Source organism: Oncorhynchus kisutch, linkage group LG13, assembly GCF_002021735.2.
Source record: "Oncorhynchus kisutch isolate 150728-3 linkage group LG13, Okis_V2, whole genome shotgun sequence".
NCBI classification, from domain to species: domain Eukaryota; kingdom Metazoa; phylum Chordata; class Actinopteri; order Salmoniformes; family Salmonidae; genus Oncorhynchus; species Oncorhynchus kisutch.
Genome location: NC_034186.2, coordinates 62,534,991 through 62,554,389, shown reverse-complemented (window position 1 = coordinate 62,554,389; position 19,399 = coordinate 62,534,991). Strand labels below are relative to the sequence as shown.

The 19,399-nt window shown below is 44.9% G+C and overlaps 2 protein-coding genes across 2 annotated transcripts; one reads left to right on the top strand and one right to left on the bottom strand.

Moving 5' to 3' along the window:
• Nucleotides 1-1,108: 1,108 nt before the first annotated feature.
• Nucleotides 1,109-11,779, top strand: LOC109901714 (dyslexia-associated protein KIAA0319-like). The gene is made up of 9 exons (XM_031838091.1): nucleotides 1,109-1,274; nucleotides 1,473-1,638; nucleotides 1,750-1,894; nucleotides 2,106-2,348; nucleotides 2,481-2,619; nucleotides 2,757-2,952; nucleotides 3,390-3,434; nucleotides 9,911-10,002; nucleotides 10,093-11,779. The coding sequence occupies exons 1-9, from the start codon at nucleotides 1,109-1,111 to the stop codon at nucleotides 10,443-10,445; spliced, it is 1,545 nt and encodes a 514-aa protein (XP_031693951.1). The 3' UTR covers nucleotides 10,446-11,779.
• Nucleotides 11,780-13,602: 1,823 nt separating this feature from the next.
• Nucleotides 13,603-19,038, bottom strand: aldh5a1 (aldehyde dehydrogenase 5 family, member A1 (succinate-semialdehyde dehydrogenase)). The gene is made up of 10 exons (XM_020497996.2): nucleotides 18,338-19,038; nucleotides 17,339-17,422; nucleotides 17,078-17,248; nucleotides 16,831-16,947; nucleotides 16,583-16,726; nucleotides 16,297-16,440; nucleotides 15,981-16,139; nucleotides 15,694-15,857; nucleotides 15,544-15,602; nucleotides 13,603-15,410 (listed from the first exon to the last, which is right to left on the bottom strand). Exons 1-10 carry the CDS (start codon nucleotides 18,617-18,619, stop codon nucleotides 15,199-15,201), a joined length of 1,536 nt encoding a protein of 511 aa, XP_020353585.1. The 5' UTR covers nucleotides 18,620-19,038; the 3' UTR covers nucleotides 13,603-15,198.
• Nucleotides 19,039-19,399: the final 361 nt, after the last annotated feature.

Here is a 19,399-nt window from a genome sequence, read left to right as displayed (position 1 = left end):
CTCAATAAATAATTTGTTTTAGCTGTTGGGTTCATGTATTATCTTAATATTTATCATCATGACAGTCCCCCAAAAATGAGAAATGGAAAGGAGAAATGTTCCCCTGTGGATGTTGAGATGCTGCTGGACATGGTGTTGATGAATCAGTAGAGGGCAGTCTTCCTCTTGTCACCAGAGCAGTAGTAGCAGACAGATGAATGAACATTACAGATCAAGGAGTTCAGTCTAATATCAAATACTGGACTAAGAGCAATGAGGGCATGCACACTCAAATGCTCCAACATTTATTGATGTGAAACAAAAACAATGTTTCAATCGAGGATGAAGATCTGTTTTGGGTCGAAACATTGTCTTACTGCTGTATTTAAATAACGTTAGCCCGTATTTAAATCTGTTGATGAATTTGAGTCCACAGGTCCTATCCAATTATTTGACTGTGAATTCTATCAAGCACCCACCTAATGAGATATCACGTGCATCCGTTTACAGAATAGATTTGGCCTATATTATGACTATCTTGTGTTTGACGGTCCCTCATAGAGAGTTCTGATGATGGAGTGATCATCAGCCATCACTGGGAGCAGGTTGGAGGTCCATCCATAGAGCTTGGAGCTTTCTCGGACACACAGATTCTCAACCTATCCAACCTTGCCCCTGGGGAGTACACGTTCAGGTATGGATAGGACCTCTGTGGCCTAGACTTAGGGTCCAAATCAATTTCATCCCAGTCAATTCAAGCCTGAAATTCAAATAGTGAAATAAATAAATAAATCAAATAGTTTGGGTATGCTGCTCTACCATGGAACAAAGGTCAGACTGCACTGATAGTTACAGTGCACGGTCTCTATTAATCATAGTTGGTGTTTAACTAACAATAATACAGGACCAAAGGTTTTCTGCCTTTAGATAGTTATATCTTCCCTATAAAAAACCTTAGCTGACATTCTTTTTAAATGTAGCCTCATGGAAACGTGACATAGATACTGTGTAAGCCATTACTATCAATGTTTCCCCACCACCACGATACAAGCTACAAGAGTAGCTGGATTCATCTGGATTTTTTTCCAGGTTGACCATTACAGATTCTGCCGGGTTGTCAGACTCCACCATGGCTACAGTGAAAGTCATTCAGTCAGTGGAGAATGACCAAATGCCCTACCCCAGCCATGTCACTCTCACCTCCAGCCCTGGCCTTGCTGCTACCCTGGCCCACAGGCAGGATGACCCTACTGCAGCTACCCCTTCTGCCAGTGCCTCTGTCACTCAGAAGACAGGTAAATGACATAAGGACAGTATTAAGATTATAACAGAGTATCAGATGTGTTCTACAGCATTGGATTGTCCTCAGGCAGTTAACTTCAGGCATTCCTTTACCTTAGTCCACCTAGTAGTAAACCCAAGGTAAAGCCAAGGGTATCAAAACATGAATAGGACATGTTTCAACAAATGACCTGTTTTGCTCTGTCCCATAGAGAACAAAAGCACCCCCATAGCTGAGGTCAAGGTGTCAAACGGAGCCCCTGTGGCTATAGTGGGTCCTAACAGGCAGCTGACCCTCCCAGTGACCAGCGTCACCTTGGACGGAAGCAGCAGCACTGATGACCACGCCGTCACCAGCTACCATTGGGACACCATCAGGTACCAACACTGTTCATATAGGTCAAAGGTTGAGTCCATAAAAGTCTATAAAGATATGAAGAACAAGCTGAAGAGCTTTCTTACAATGTCATTTTCTGTGTTGTTTTGTAGAGGTCCTCCAGGGTCAAGGACACAGGGTGTGGACAAGCCCATAGCCATAGTAACGAGCCTCAGAGCGGGCCGCTATACATTTAGTCTGACTGTGAGTGACCAGGAAGGGCTGAAAGACAGTGCCTTGCTCACAGGTTTCAAGAGGGTAAGAAAACACAGGTTGGCATTTATTGGGATGACTAATGTACTGGAGGCAGCTCTGCAGAGTGGTCCCTAGCTGGCACAGACACAAAGTACTAAAATGTGATTTTAAACCTAACCTTAACCACACTGCTAACCCTAATGCCTAACCCTAACAATAATTCATGACAATAAACATCAACCTGCTAAGAAAACACACAATGCTTCAAACACAGCAAAACTGTTCAAAACAAGATGAGACATCATCACCCAGGCTGGTTGAACATGATGGTATTCATCTACAGCCTGTTGTCCATCCTCCCTCAGCCAGAAGCCTTCCACCTGTAGCACATGCCAGCGGCAGCCACACCCGAGCCCTGCCCAACAACTCCCTGGTGCTCAGAGGCTCAGTGACAGATGGTGACCCAGCCACGGTGGACTTCCTCTGGGTCCGGGACAGTCAGAGCCCTGCTGCTGGGGTGAGTGAGAGGAGTCTTGATACTTAGGTATACGGTAAATATAGTTTGAACTTGTAATATGCTGTTAGCTAAACTGGTAGGAAGTAGGAATTACTTTAAGGTTGGAACTACTCTGTCCTGCCGTTCCCCCAGGACGTGCTGTATGGTTCAGAGCAGCAGGCCTCCCTGTACCTGGCCAACTTGGTGGAGGGGACCTATCTGTTCCAGCTGCGTGTCACAGACACCCAGGGACGCAGCAGCTCCGCCACAGCCACCATGGAAGTGCGGCCAGGTAGATGTGTGTGTGTTCTCAGACTGTGTTTCCCCACGGACCATGACAAGCATTAGGAGGAAGAGCTGAACAGCACGTACAGCATATGTGTGTTCTGTCAGAGTGGGAATGTTCTCAGACAGTGTGTGTGTCCACAGACTCTGGTGGTCGTGAGGAGGTGGAGGTGGAGATGTTGGTAGCGATGGCCCAGGTGAGTGTGTCACAGAAGGACACCGTGCTCAGACAGTTGGCCGCACTGCTCCACGTCCTGGACAATGGCATCCACCTAAGGGGCCTATGGGGACACTCAGATATCAGGTATTGCCCAATGCAGAAAATGCATACAAAGCACCCATGATTTTTTTTACACGTGTGTGTGTGTGTGTGTGGCAGTGCTGAGGTTCTCAGTGCAGGGTCCTGAGGGGCCAGTCCCTGGTCCTAAACTGGCCATTCTGCTGCGAAGTCAGCTGCTGAGGGAGAAGACTGAATACCTGCTCTTCAGAGTCCTTCGAGTGGATACAGTCAGTGAGTACCACAACACAGAACACCACATCTTACCTTATCATACCATATTATATCAAAGCCTGTTACAATGTTATAACAACATTATAGACTATATCTGATTATCTCATCACTTGGTGACTAAGAAAGCTGTCTGTCTTTGTCCTCTGCTGTGGTGTATCCTGATCCCGTTTGTGTATTGGTGCACACAGTGTGCTTGCTCCGCTGCTCGGGCCGTGGGACGTGTGACCCAATCACCAAGGAGTGTGTCTGTGACCCCTTTTGGACAGAGAACCTCATTCGCCGGTTCTTTGGCGATGGAGAGAGCAACTGTGGTGAGCTATGTTCATTCATCGGTCCTGAGAGGACGACATACTTGTTTGCCCCGTCTGCTGTGAGATACTACATTCACAGTGCCAGTCCTTTCTTTATTCTGTTTAGCAGAGTGGCAGGTTCTCTACTTCATCCTGTCCTTCTTCATGGTCATTGTCTTCATCGTGACAGTCACCTGGACGTGTGTCTACTGTGTGTATATATATATATATATATAAGTTTGGACCCACCTACTCATTCAAGGGTTTTCTTTATTTTTGACTATTTCCTACATTGTAGAATAATAGTGAAGACATAAAAACTGTGAAAAAGCACATGGAATCATGTAGTAACCAAAAAAGTGTTAAACAAATCAAAATATATTTTCAATTTGAGATTCTTCAAAGTAGCCATTCTTTGTCTTGATTACAGCTTTGCACACTCTCGGCATTCTCTCAACCAGCTTCACCTGGATTGCTTTTCCAACAGTCTTGAAGGAGTTCCCACATATGCTGAGCACTTGTTGGCTGCTTTTACTTCACTCTGCGGTCCAACTCATACCAAACCATCTCAATTTGGTTGAGGTCGGGTGATTGTGGAGGCCAGGTCATCTAATACAGCACTCCATCACTCTCCTTCTTGGTCAAATAGCCCTTACACAGCCTGGGGGTGTGTTGAGTCATTGTCCTGTTGAAAAGCAAATGAAAGTCCCACTAAGTGCAAACCAGATGGAATGGAGTATTGCTGCAGAATGCTGTGGTAGCCATGCTGGTTAGGTGTGCCTTGAATTAGAAATAAATCACAGACGGTATCCCCAGCAAAGCACCCCCACACCATCACACCTCCTCTTCCATGCTTCACGGTTGGAACCACACATGGGGAGATCATCCGTTCACCTACTCTGCGCCTCACAAAGACACAGCAGTTGGAACCAAAAATCTCAAATTTGGACTCATCAGACACAAGGACAGATTTCTACCGATCTAATGTCCATTGCTTGTTTTTTAAATGTTTTATTTGTTTAACCTTTATTGAACCAGGTAGGCCAGTTGAGCACAAGTTCTCATTAACAACTGCGACCTGGCCAAGATAAAGCAAAGCAGTGCGACAAAAACAACACAGAGTTACACAAACAAACATACAATCTTTAACACAATAGAACCATCTATGTACAGTGTGTGCAAATGTAGAAGATTAGGGAGATAAGGCAATAAATAGGCCATAGAGGCAAAATAATTACTTAGCATTAGCATTACTTAGCATTATTTAGCATTAACACTGGAGTGATAGATGTGCAGATGATGATGTGCAACTAGAGATACTGGGGTGCAAAATAGCAAGAAGATAAATAACAATATGGGGATGAGGTAGTTGGGTGTGCTATTTACAGAGCATGCATTTAGTTTTACTAGCATTTAAATGCAGTTGGAGGCCACGGCAGGAGTGTTGTATGGCATTGAAGCTCATTTAGAGGTTTGTGTCCAAAGAAGGGCGAGATGTATACAGAATGGTGTCGTCTGCGTAGAGGTGGGTCAGAGAATCACCAGCAGCAAGAGCGACATCATTCATATATACAGAGAAAAGAGTCGGCCCGAGAATTGAACCCTGTGATACCCCCATAGAGACTGCCAGAGGTCCGAACAACAGGCCCTCCGATTTGACACACTGCACTCTATCTGAGAAGTAGTTGGTGAACCAGGCAATGCAGTCATTTGAGAAACCAAGGCTATTGAGTCTGCCGATAAGAATGTGGTGATTGACAGAGTCGAAAGCCTTGGCCAGGTCAATGAAGACGGGTGCAGAGTACTGTCTTTTATCAATGGCGGTTATGATAACGTTTAGGACCTTGAGCGTGGCTGAGGTGCACCCATGACCAGCTCGGAAACCTGATTGCATAGTGGAGAAGGTACGGTGGGATTCGAAATTGTCGGTGCTTTGTTTGTTAACTTGGCTTTCGAAGATTTTAGAAAGGCAGGGCAGGATGGATATAGGTCTATAGCAGTTTGAGTGTTTCTCCCTTTGAAGAGGGGGATGACCGCGGCAGCTTTCCAATCTTTGGGGATCTCAGACGATACGAAAGAGAGGTTGAACAGGCTAGTAGGGGTTGCAACAATTTTGACGGATCATTTCAGAGAGGGTCCAGATTGTCTAGCCCAGCTGATTTGTAGGGATCCAGATTTAGCAGCTCTTTCAGAACATCAGCTGTCTGGATTTGGATGGCGGGGGGGGGGGGGGGGGGTCTTGGGCAAGTTGCTGCAGGGGGTGCAGAGCTGTTGGCCGGGGTAGGAGTAGCCGGGTGGAAAGCATGGCCAGACGTATAAAGATGCTTATTGAAATGATCAATTATCGTAGATTTATCGGTGGTGACAGTGTTTCCTAGCCTCGGTGCAGTGTGCAGCTGGGAGGAGGTGCTCTTATTCTCCATAGACTTTACAGTGTCCCAAAACTTTTTGTAATTAGTGCTACAGGATGCAAATTTCTGTTTGAAAAAGCTAGCCTTAGCTTTCCTAACTGACTGTGTAAATTGGTTCCTGACTTCCCTGAAAAGTTACATATCGCAGGGGCTATTCAATGCTAATGCAGAATGCCACAGGTTGCTTTTCTAGTGGTCAAGGGCAGTCAAGTCTGGGGTGAACCAAGGGCTATATCTGTTCTTAGTTCTACATTTTTTGAATGGGGCATGCTTATTTAAGGTGGTGAGGAAAGCACTTTTAAAGAGCAACCAGGCATCCTCTACTGACGGGATGAGGTCAATATCCTTCCAGGATACCCGGGCCAGGTCGATTCGAAAGGCCTGCTCGCTGAAGTGTATTAGTGAGCGTTTGACAGTGATGAGGGGGGGTCGTTTGACCATGGAGCCATTACGGACGCAGGCAATGAGGCAGTGATCGCTGAGATCCTGATTGAAGATGGCATAGTTGTATTTAGAGGGAAAGTTGGTCAGGATGATATCTAAGAGGGTGCCCATGGTTACAGATTTAGGGTTGTTCCTTGATAATTTGCGTGAGATTGAGATAGCTTAGATTGTAGGATGGCCGGGGTGTTAAGCATATCCCAGTTTAGGTCACCTAACAGTACGAACTCTGAAGATAGATGGGGGCAATCAATTCACATTTGGTGTCCAGAGCACAGCCGGGGGCTGAGGGGAGTCTATAACAAGCGGCAACGTTGAGAGACTTGTTTCTGGAAAGGTGGATTTTTAAAAGTAGAAGCTCGAATTGTTTGGGCACAGACCTGGATAGTTTGACAGAACTCTGCAGGCTATCTCTGCAGTAGATTACAACTCCGCCCCCTTTGGCAGTTTGATCTTGTCGGAAAATGTTGTAGTTGGGGATGGAAATTTCTGGATTTTTGGTGGCCTTCCTGAGCCAGGATTCAGACACGGCTAGGACATCAGGGTTGGCGGAGTGTGCTAAAGCAGTGAATAAAACAAACTTAGGGAGGAGGCTTCTGATGTTAACATGCTTGAAACCAAGGCTTTTACGGTTACAGAAGGCAACAAATGAGAGCACCTGGGGAATGGGAGTGGTGCTTGGGGCTGCAGGACCTGGGTTAACCTTTACATCACCAGAGGAACAGAGGATCGGTAGGATAAAGGTACGGCTAAAGGCTATAAGAACTGGTCATCCAGTGCATTCAGAACACAGAGTGAAAGGAGCAGATGGAGGTAAGTACAGTGGAGGTAAGCCTTGGCATTGAATGACAATGAGAGGGGTTTTGTCTCTAGAGGCACCAGTTAAGCCAAGTGAGGTAACTGCATGTGTGGGGGGGTGGGACGAAAGGGCTATCTAAGGCATATTCGGTAGGGCTGGGGGCTCTACAGTGAAATAAGACAATAATCACTAACCAAAACAGCAATAGACAAGGTATATTGACATTAGGGAGAGGCATGTAGCCGAGTGATCATAGGGCCCAATGCGTAGCAATAGGTGAGTCAGGGAGCCGATTCAGTAGTCGCTACTACTCTAGGCGAGCTGGAGACACGGCGATTCAGACAGCTAGCGGGCCGGGGCTAGCAGATGGACCTTCGGCGATGTCGCAATGGAAGAGCTCGTTGAAACCACCTCGGACAATTACATCGGCAGACCAGTCGTGATGGATTGGCGGGTCTCCATGTCAGCAGTAAAGGGTCCAGGCCAATTGGCATAAGAGGTATTGTAGCTCAAGAATTAGCTGGTGGATCTCTTCGGCAAGCTGGGAGATGGGCCTAGCTCGAGGCTAGCTCAAGGCTAACTGGTAATTGCTTTGGGACAGAGACGTTAGCCAGGAGTAGCCACTCGGATTGCAGCTAGCTAGCTGCGATGATCCAGTGTAAAGGTTCAGAGCTTGCGGTAGGAATCCGGAGATCTGGTAGAGAAAAAGCAGTCTGATATGCTCTGGGTTGATATCGCACTGTGCAGACTGGCAGGTATTGAGCGAGCTGAGGCTGGCTGTTGTCCGAGTTAATGGTGAAGCAGTGGCTAACAGTGGCAGTGGCTAACTGACTACTAGCTAGTAGCTAGTTAGCTGACTAACTTCTGATGGGGGTTCCGATTCTAAAGTATAAAAATAGCAGATCCGTACCACATTGGGTGAGGCGGGTTGCAGGAGAGTATATTCAGTCCGTAGATGGAAAGTGATATTAAAATATATGCTAAGTATATAAAAGAGAAAATGAGGAAAATGATATATAAAACTATATTTACACAGGACAAGACAAAACACACGCCCGACTGCTACACCATCTTGGAAAATCAAGGTGTGTCTAATACCATGTTTCTTGGCCCAAGCAAGTCTCTCTTTCTTATTGGTGTCCTTTAGTAGTGGTTTCTTTGCAGCAGTTCGATTCATGCAGTCTCCTCTGAACAGCTGATGTTGAGAGGTGTCTGTTACTTGAACTCTGTGAAGCATTTATTTGGGCTGCAATTTCTGAGGCTGGTAACTCTAATGAACTTATCCTCTGCAGCAGAGGTAACTCTGGGTCTTCCTTTCCTGTGGTGTTCCTCATGAGAGCCAGTTTCATCAAACCACTTGATGGTTTTTGTGACTGCACTTGAAGAAACTTTAAAAGTTCTTGAAATTTTCCAGATTGACCTAATGTCTTAAAGTAATGATGAACTCTTTGCTTATTTGAGCTGTTCTTGCCATAATATGGACTTGGTCTTTTACCAAATATGGCTGTCTTCTGTATACCACCCCTACCTTGTCACAACTGATTGGCTCAAACGCATTAAGAAGGAAAGAAATTCCACAAACTAACTTTGAACAAGGCACACCTGTTAATTGAAATGCATTCCAGGTGACTACCTCATGAAGCTGGTTCAGAGAATGCCAAGAGTGTGCAAAGCTGTCATCAAGGCAACGGGTGGCTACTTTGAAGAATCTCAAATATATTTCGATTTATATTGATATTTTTGGTTCCAACTGCTGTGTCTTTGTGAGGCACAGAGTAGGTGAACGGATGATCTCCCCATGTGTGGTTCCCACCGTGAAGCATAGAGGAGGTGTGATGGTGTGGGGGTGCTTTGCTGGGGACACTGTCTGTGATTTATTTCTAAATCAAGGCACACTTAACCAGCATGGCTACCACAGAATTCTGCAGCAATACGCCTTTCCATCTGGTTTGCACTTAGTGGGACTATCATTTGTTTTTCAACAGGACAATGACCCAAAACACCTCCAGGCTGTGTAAGGGCTATTTGACCAAGAAGGAGAGTGATGGAGTGCTGCATCAGATGACCTGGCCTCCACAATCACCCGACCTCAACCAAATTGAGATGGTTTGGGATGAGTTGGACCGCAGAGTGAAAGTAAAAGCAGCCAACAAGTGCTCAGCATATGTGAAGCTGGTTGAGGTGAAGCTGGTTGAGGTGAAGCTGGTTGAGAGAATGCCGAGAGTGTGCAAAGCTGTAATCAAGGCAAAGAGTGGCTACTTTGAAGAATCTCAAATTGAAAATATATTTTGATTTGTTTAACACTTTTTTGGTTACTACATGATTCCATGTGTTTTTTCATAGTTTTGATGTCTTCACTATTATTCTACAATGTAGAAAATAGTAAAAAATAATAATAATCCTGGAATGAGTAGGCGTGTCCAAACTTTTGACTGGTACTGTATATATACAGTATATCCACACTGAGGTTGGAATAATACTGTGAAATTGTGAAAATGATGATGATGCCATTTTAGTGTAAGAGCTGTATGAAAAGACCACATTTTGGTTGGATGGGGTTTCGGCCTGCCTTGGTGACATCACCTGATGGTAAATTAGTTAATAGACCAATAAGAAAGAGAGCTCCAAACCTCTCTGCCAATAACAGCGAGTTTTCAGTTTTCTCCTCCCCAGTTAGAAAATCTTGCTTGAGAAATGGCTATTAGCTAAGAAACTATTTTTGTATGTTTTAGACTATTTGAATTGAAAACAATCACAGTAAGGTATTTGTTACCCGGAAATGATTTGATATTGAGATTTTTTTTAAAGGCTGCATTTGAACTTTAATAGAAATGTGTTTTGTTTAGGAGGAGGCGCACTAAGGTCGGGAAGAAAACCAAGTACACTATACTGGACAACATGGACGAACAGGAGAAAATGGAGCTGAGGCCCAAATACAGTAAGTGTCTTATATTTCATTCAACACATTTCAAACATTTCCTGTTTTTGGTGACCCTGCCATGATCTACCTGGTCTGTCCCCTTCTCAGACATCAAACACAGGGGCACGGAGCACAACTCCAGCCTCATGATGTCTGAGTCAGAGCTGGACAGTGACCAGGACACCGTCTTCAGTCGAGACCGACCGGTCCGGAGCAGAAACCGGACCAATGCTCAGGCTCCCCCCAAGGGAACACCTACGGATGAGCAGGAACGCACAGAACTGGGGTGGTTATTGTACAACATGAGTGAAACCCACTCTTGGGATTATGGCCGGGGTGCACAGCTCGAGTGCCATAGTGTCTGCTTGTTTTTGGTCTCGTCTTCTATTCAAATACTGGTTTCGACCAGATGTGTACTTTCTATGACATTCATTGGACAACTCAGCACCAGGGAGATGTGAAAATCCAAGGGCTGTAGGATAGTAGAGTTGGGCATCCCTGGATTCTGGGAACTAACAGTAGCATTAACTTTACATGCATACACTGTTTGAATAATTTGACACTAAGGATGAAGGTGCTCTTTGTGAGGAGGTTCTGTGGCCTCACATACTTCTACAGATAACCAGATTGGTGAATGTACATACAACTATCCATTATGCATACTAGTCTACCGACTACTACTGACCTTTAACTTTGCCTTGTTATCCAATGTTGTTTTACTGTCATTATTTTGTAGGAAATGGAGACAAGCCCAACCCTGGTTGTGAGCATCTGACGCCTCTCCTGTAAATGTTTTGACAAATTGGATTTGTCAAAATGGCTAGATGGAAAAGTCTAAACTCTTATGTTTAGTACCCAAAGTCCATCTTGTGATGCTACTCGTGAATCATTTAATCAGAATCAAACTCAATTTATCTGTGATCTCTATGAGTGTCTTGGACTTTGACACAAAACATTACAGAATTATATTGTATTTGAACTACTGTTTTGAGTTAGCAAACTAGTTGTATAGTTTTGGTATCTTTCTCATTTTAAAGCTTCTTTATGCTAAATAAGCATAATGGGTCTTATAAATGGGCCCGAAGAAACATAACCAGGCATTTCATGGGACAAGCCATAAAGGTGCCAAAATGCACTATAAGCCTGTGGCTAACAGAGACCCTAGTATATCCAAGTACTTGGTAATGCATCCATTCTTCCTTCCCTTGGCAAGATCTATTATCTAACTTGAACATGGTGGGTAACATGCTTTCAATCATTAATTCCTTTGCGTACTGATGGATTTTCCCCCCTCTCATTCACTGTCAGAGAATGTCTGATTACAGGAGTATAGTGCTAAATAATTAGGACACACAGTTTAAGGATTAAGAAGAGGACAGATGGAATTGATAATTAACATTACTATGGAGGACAGGTAGCCATTGATGGAGTGGATGAAATACTTGACATTAAAGCAACATAAGCATGTCCAATGGTTGCTTTACATTTTTCTTCCCGTAAGGGACTGGGGAGATATTTCCCCAATATGGACAGAAACACTAACAGCCATGTTATATTCATGGCTTTTTCCCATTACACCACCCAATTTTTGGTATTTGCTGTTTACTTAACTAATTACAGCTACCAATGTTTTTACAGAAAATTAAATGCATCAAATCAATGAACAGTGTTCTGAATTCTGTGTCATTTTCTTTCCTGTCCAAAATTAGTAGTAAGATGTAAGGCAGTTTCTACCAACCCTGGTCCTCCAGTACCCTGGACAGCACAAATTGTTATTCCAACGCTGGACAAGCATACCCGATTCAACTTGTCAACTAATCATCAAGCCCTCAATGTGTTGAATGAGGGTTGTCCAGGGCTACAACAAGTGTGTACTGTTGGGGTTACTGGAGGACCAGGGTTGGGAAACACTGATCTAACGTAAACCAATTGATATTGTTTGACATTGATATTGTTTGACATATCAAGACCATTTCGAGGACAGCTTTTTTCCATCTACGTAACATTGCAAAAATCAGAAACTTTCTGTCCAAAAATGATGCAGAAAAATTAATCCATGCTTTTGTCACTTCTAGGTTAGACTACTGCAATGCTCTATTTTCCGGCTACCCGGATAAAGCACTAAATAAACTTCAGTTAGTGCTAAATACGGCTGCTAGAATCCTGACTAGAACCCAAAAATTTGATCATATTACTCCAGTGCTAGCCTCTCTACACTGGCTTCCTGTCAAAGCAAGGGCTGATTTCAAGGTTTTACTGCTAACCTACAAAGCATTACATGGGCTTGCTCCTACCTATCTCTCTGATTTGGTCCTGCCGTACATACCTACACGTACGCTACGGTCACAAGACGCAGGCCTCCTAATTGTCCCTAGAATTTCTAAGCAAACAGCTGGAGGCAGGGCTTTCTCCTATAGAGCTCCATTTTTATGGAACGGTCTGCCTACCCATGTCAGAGACGCAAACTCGGTCTCAACCTTTAAGTCTTTACTGAAGACTCATCTCTTCAGTGGGTCATATGATTGAGTGTAGTCTGGCCCAGGAGTGGGAAGGTGAACGGAAAGGCTCTGGAGCAACGAACCGCCCTTGCTGTCTCTGCCTGGCCGGTTCCCCTTTCCACTGGGATTCTCTGCCTCTAACCCTATTACAGGGGCTGAGTCACTGGCTTGCTGGGGCTCTCTCATGCCGTCCCTGGAGGGGGTGCGTCACCTGAGTGGGTTGATTCACTGTTGTGGTCATCCTGTCTGGGTTGGCGCCCCCCCCTTGGGTTGTGCCGTGGCGGAGATCTTTGTGGGCTATACTCAGCCTTGTCTCAGGATGGTAAGTTGGTGGTTGAAGATATCCCTCTAGTGGTGTGGGGGCTGTGCTTTGGCAAAGTGGGTGGGGTTATATCCTTCCTGTTTGGCCCTGTCCGGGGGTGTCCTCGGATGGGGCCACAGTGTCTCCTGACCCCTCCTGTCTCAGCCTCCAGTATTTATGCTGCAGTAGTTTGTGTCGGGGGGCTGGGCTCAGTTTGTTATATCTGGAGTACTTCTCCTGTCCTATTCGGTGTCCTGTGTGAATCTAAGTGTGCGTTCTCTAATTCTCTCCTTCTCTCTTTCTTTCTCTCTCTCAGAGGACCTGAGCCCTAGGACTACCTGACATGATGACTCCTTGCTGTCCCCAGTCCACCTGGCCATGCTGCTGTTCCAGTTTCAACTGACCTGAGCCCTAGGACCATGCCCCAGGACTACCTGACATGATGACTCCTTGCTGTCCCCAGTCCACCTGGCCATGCTGCTGCTCCAGTTTCAACTTCCACCTGACTGTGCTGCTGCTCCAGTTTCAACTGTTCTGCCTTATTATTATTCGACCATGCTGGTCATTTATGAACATTTGAACAGCTTGGCCATGTTCTGTTATAATCTCCACCCGGCACAGCCAGAAGAGGACTGGCCACCCCACATAGCCTGGTTCCTCTCTAGGTTTCTTCCTAGGTATTGGCCTTTCTAGGGAGTTTTTCCTAGCCACCGTGCTTCTACACCTGCATTGCTTGCTGTTTGGGGTTTTAGGCTGGGTTTCTGTACAGCACTTTGAGATATCAGCTGATGTACGAAGGGCTATATAAATAAATTTGATTTGATTTGACAAACAAAATAACAGTCATTTATTTTACATTTTCTGAAGTACTCCATTAATATTTACAATAGTTAGAAATATTTTTTTACAATGAGTGTCACAACCAGAAAACAGAATTGGTAAAATTATTCAAACGGCACTTGTTTGACAATGTTTGGCAAGAGACATTACTTCAGTTTCAGAGAACACTACAACATTTACATTGCAGGTTCAGATACAGAACATAGGTGGTACAAACTGTCTGAATATCAAAGGCAGCTCTACTGGATAATATATTGTATGTGGGAAGACTAGTTACCAACGACAATATAACCTGTACTAATGTAGTGGCATGGTGTACAATAGTTTTTAGTAGTTAGGACAGTTAACTATTTACAGAGGATGTTACACAGTCCATGTCATTCTAACTGCTTAGCCCAACAAGGCTATTCCGCAACGGTTACCAAAATAGTGTCATTCATAATTTCACCACACTATTATCAAGTGACATATCTAATACAGCTGGGATCTGGATACAGCCAAGCTCCCTTTTCTAGAAAATAGCCAAATTATAAATAATCTTCCTTAAGAGGTTAAAAACAGAATAAGTCCCTTGTGCGTATCAATAATCTCAGTATTTGCAATTGATGTGCTTATTAAATCTACACAACTCTATGCTAGGCTTCAAGTTCAAGTTATATAGTGCTTCTCATTAAGGGCCCAATCCTACATTGAGAACACACGTTTGTTCATTTGTATCTCAACATATGATTCAGCCCTAAATGTCCAAATCGTTATGGGATCCCACAGGTTGGAGACGTCTATTGGGTTATGTCCAAATACGATTGTGGCTTCCGATCCTCTTTTTTAAGGGGCTACCCTTAAAAAGTTCCAATGCAGACGTTTTTATCTCAACATCAAATAATATCTGGGTAACAAGTACCTTACTGTGATTTCGAACATTTTAATTGAAAACAAAGGAACAAAAATAGCTTCTTAGCAAAGAGCAATTTCTCAAACAAGAATTTTGCTAAGATTGGCTAGGAATGGCCTGAGTGAGAAGGGGGAAAGTGAAAATGAGTGGTTATTGGCAGAGGTTTGGAACTCTTTCTTATTGGTCTTTTAACCAATTTACCATCTGGTGATATCACCAGGCAGGCAATAACTTCAGGCGGTCTTTCCAAACTAAAAAAGGGCATGATCACCTTTTTCACAAAACTGATTCATCCTTAATGTGGAAATATATAAAAAAACAGGAAATTCATGTTGTTTTAGACTGCACTAGGTCTTTAACTAACATGGATAACTGGTTTGGGTTGTCACCATATTGCTTTCCCTTCACCAGTTCTTATAGGCCAGTGGTCAGAGAGGATAAGGAGAGGAAACCATGTAGAACATGGATTTCTCTGCAGTGATGAAGGCTCTCAATGAGGATGAGGATCAGAATCACAATAATTTGTGAAGGAATCATATTTGATGATTGTCATCCATTGTTGTTGTTTTTTATGTTAAATATGAGTAAGTAACTGTTGCTAGAGCCTAAGAATCATCCCTTTTACCAAATTCAGCACTTCCTACTTGGGGAAGTCCAGGAGTTAGGGGGGGCGTAGTGTTCCCTCAGGGGGTTAGCCCTCCAAAGCACATGTACTTGACGTCCAGGTACTCCTCGATGCCATACTTGGAGCCCTCACGGCCCAGGCCTGATTGCTTGACCCCGCCGAAGGAGGCCTCTGGGGTGGAGAGGAGACCCTCGTTCACCCCCACCATGCCTACCTCCAGATTCTCCGCCACCCGCCAGATCTGACTGACGTCCTGGGAGAAGAAGTACCCTGGGGGGAGCAGAATATGAAATAGAGTAATAGAATCAGTAAATCAGACAGGCTCTGTCAAATTAAAATAATAATTATAGGTTTGAGGGGTTCAGACATGACAGCAAGGTGCATACAATAATGTTGAGCTCACCTGCTAAACCCACATGAGATGCATTGGCAATGGCAAGTGCTTCCTCCTCTGTGCTAAACCTGTCATAAGGAAAAGACAAACAACTTGAGTTAGCTTCCATCCACTCTTCAATTGTGATTGAGTTGTCTGATCTCTCCTAGCTCCACTGACCTGATGACAGGCAGGAGTGGACCGAAGGTTTCCTCTCTGGTACATAGCATGTCTGTGGTGACATCAGCCAGCAGAGTGGGCTGATGGAACGAGCCGTCCAGGCGCTTCCCCCCCCTTAGCACCTTGGCCCCCTGCGACACTGCATCCATTACCTGGTGCTCCACCTGGGAGAGACATAGGATATATTAAGGTTATGTAACATATCAGAATATAAACAATATCATGCAGATAATAGTTATAGTATAGCTATAATACAAACACCCACTTGACAGAAGGAACCAGGTTACCTTCTCAGAGGCACGGACATTGATGAGGGGTCCCTGGGTGGTGTTTGGGTCAGAGCCGTGGCCCAGACGGAGCTCTGCATCCATGGCCTTCCCCAACTTCTCTATGAAGCAATCGTGGATCCTACTCTGGACCAGGAAGCGGTTGGAGCAGACACATGTCTACGGGGGTCAAAGGGCACATTGAGGGACATGGAGGTTAGGCCACGACTTAAGACACCCCGTTTTAGAATGACACGCAACATTTCGATATGGTGCATTTCAGTTTCCCCCAGTAGACACAAAATTATTTGTTTTACGATAACTTCTATTTCAGTACCTGTCCCGAGTTCCTGAACTTGGAGTTCATGGCTCCCGCCACAGCCTTGTCCACATCCGCACTGTCAAACACAATGAAGGGGGCATGGCCACCCAGCTCCATTGAAACCCTCTTGACGGTGTCGGCGGCGAGCTTCAAGAGAATCTGAGGATGAGCGAGGAGTTATTACAGGCCTTTTCATGGAAAAATTATCCACCTACAAGATTTAAGACTAACATGAAATGTATATTGCATTTTCAGGATTGTTTAAGCTAACTCTGAAGCCATTCTAGATCAGTGTCCATACCTTGCCAGTGGCAGTGGATCCAGTGAAGGAGACCTTCCCCACCAGGGGGTCTGTGCAGAGGACCGTCCCAACAGAGGGGGTCTTCTCTCTGGAGCAAGGAACCACGTTAAACACCCCCGCTGGGATCCCGGCCTGACTTGCCAGCTTTACACACACAAAAAAGTAAACATATGAATTAGACAAATGAAGTGTCTCACTATTGGGGACCCAGCCACAGTGAGTGTTGTTGTGGAAACAGAAGCACTGACCTCAGCGAGCGCCAGGGCAGAGAGGGGTGTGTCCTCGGCAGGTTTCACCACGACGGTGCAGCCCGCGGCCAGGGCAGCACCCACTTTCCTGGTGATCATAGCACTGGGGAAGTTCCACTGTGGGGGGGGGGAAGAGGCTAGATTAGGTGTTCCGCAGGAAGTGAAAAGCATTACAGAATTTCAGCTCTCCAGGACCGAAGTTGGACATCCCTGACATATAGTAGATGGATGAAGCATTACAGCTCACCGGAGTGATGATTGAGGCCACACCCACAGGTTGTTTGAGCAGAAGGATCCTACGGTCCTTGGCAGCCGAGGGCACAACATCCCCGTAGACACGGCGTGCCTCCTCAGAGAACCATTCCAGGAAGCCAGCAGCGTAAGCAATCTCCCCCAGAGACTCCTTCATGGGCTTGCCCTAAGAGGTGCAGAACACACAAGTGGTTTACTACTCAGAACGAAATACAAATCATTACACAGACAGCAAAACCAGCAAAACAATACTCACACACTCAAAGGTGATCAGCTTAGCAAGGTCGTCCTTGTTCAACGTCAACAGATCGTACCATTTCCGTAGAAGGACACTTCTTTCCTAAGGAAGGAAACAACATTAAAATCAGATCATGGAATCAGTAAGTTGCATGATCCACAAGAATCTGGAGGACCCTGTCTGGTCTTACTAGTGCTCCCTGGAACTAGCAGCTCCTGATAACAGAGATGGAACTTGATGCAACAATGTGTGCTGTGTATTGAAAGTTAATGAGGTGTTGATGGTGAGTGGTGCCTCTGGCTGTTGCCTTTCCACTCACTCAGTCCCTCTCGCACTGAAGCATTGCTTCACATGCATGGCAGCAGAGCATTTATTTGCAAGATGAAAATGGGACAGAGAGGGGGGGGGGGGGGGGGGGTTGTTGGCTGCATGGACAGAAAACCAGTACAATGAGGCCATCTTTACCAGATCAAAGACAAAACTGGCATGAACAGGAATCTCCCCAAACTACAGTATAAGATGTTGGAGTCAGACTTTGATATTCTCTCAAGGCTCCCTCCCTGCCTAGTGTACGCTTGGTGAAGTATTAATATGGCAGTGAGTGAGTTGGCTTAATAATTGCATAATCACTCACGGACACGACAGTAAAAAAAACAGCCCTGCAACCTGGAGTGGCTACTTTGCGGGCCAAGTAGTTATTTGGCCAGGCTATTATTGAGCATACACTACACTACACTACAGGCCCCAAAACAATGAACCCTGGGGTATAGGCTTTGACGCTTGTAATAGATATGTAATTGTGCACTTTGACGGTCTATTAGGTTAATATATTCTGCCTAACATGCATGTTAGTCACAATAGTTAGGGAAAGCAGCTGTCACACTGATTTCATGAAACTAGGAAATGTGGGGAAAGCGGTGGTAGATGGGAAAAAAATATCAAGATGTTATTCACAGAATTGCGGATCGTCAACTGTCAAGTCAACGGTATTTCAGCATAATTAAAGTAGAGGCATACCTTCGCTGTGTGTTGCTTCCAGGAGTAGAATGCCTTGTAGGCTGCGTCGACAGCTAGTTTAGCTTCTGCTGGACCGCAGTCGGCGACTTTCGCAATCTCTTCCCCCGTCGCTGGGTCCAGCACTGGGAAGGTAGAGGGAGCATTGATCCATTGCCCGTTCACATAGCCCTGCGTTCGGAGAAGCTGAGCGGAAATATCGAGGCTGTATTGCCTATGCATGACCAATGGTAGGCCGACCTGGCGGGGGAGACACAGACTTCTTAAGAGACAGAAACTACCCATAGCACGATAATATCTTTGTCCACAAGAGGTTTCAATTGGAATGCTGTCTCGCTGTCAGTCAAAGCAAAACTGCTGCAGTGAGTTGTGAATTTCAATAAGGTTGTCGTCCGTGGATAGATACGAGTTTGAACCAGTCTTGAAGGCGGTCGCATTAAACACGTGATCATACACATTCACGCACACACAATACATTACTGACTAAACCATAATTCGTGTGTTCCTAAGCTCAAAATATATACATTATAACACAATTGTCATTATCGAAAGCAACCAAATGTGTAGCTGCATGTATTCTTCGTATTGACTGCAAGTGCTACAATACGTTACAATGCAGAGACGGTATCTAAGATACTAGTTTGTTACAGGGTTACATCGTCGGTCTTTTCCATCGCCATTGATGTGTTCAGTTGGCCAATCCACACGCTTGGATATCTTCTCTTGCGTCCAATAAGAGCACACAAACTATAACCAGCTTCCCTGAAATGTAGGCATCATTAGAAGTCTTAAATCTGTCAACTTTCAGTCACAAGCAGACTTAAAGGCGAAGCTGACCAATCTATAAATCACATTGTATTAACTGCTCAATGGGCTTGATCGACATCTTTTTTTTTTTACCTTTATTTAACTAGGCAGGTCAGTTAAGAACAAATTCTTATTTTCAATGACGGCCTAGGAACAGTGGGTTAACTGCCTGTTCAGGGGCAGAACGACAGATTTGCAACCTTTCGGTTACTAGTCCAACTCTCTAACCACTAGGCTACCCTGCCGCCCCTCGGCAGA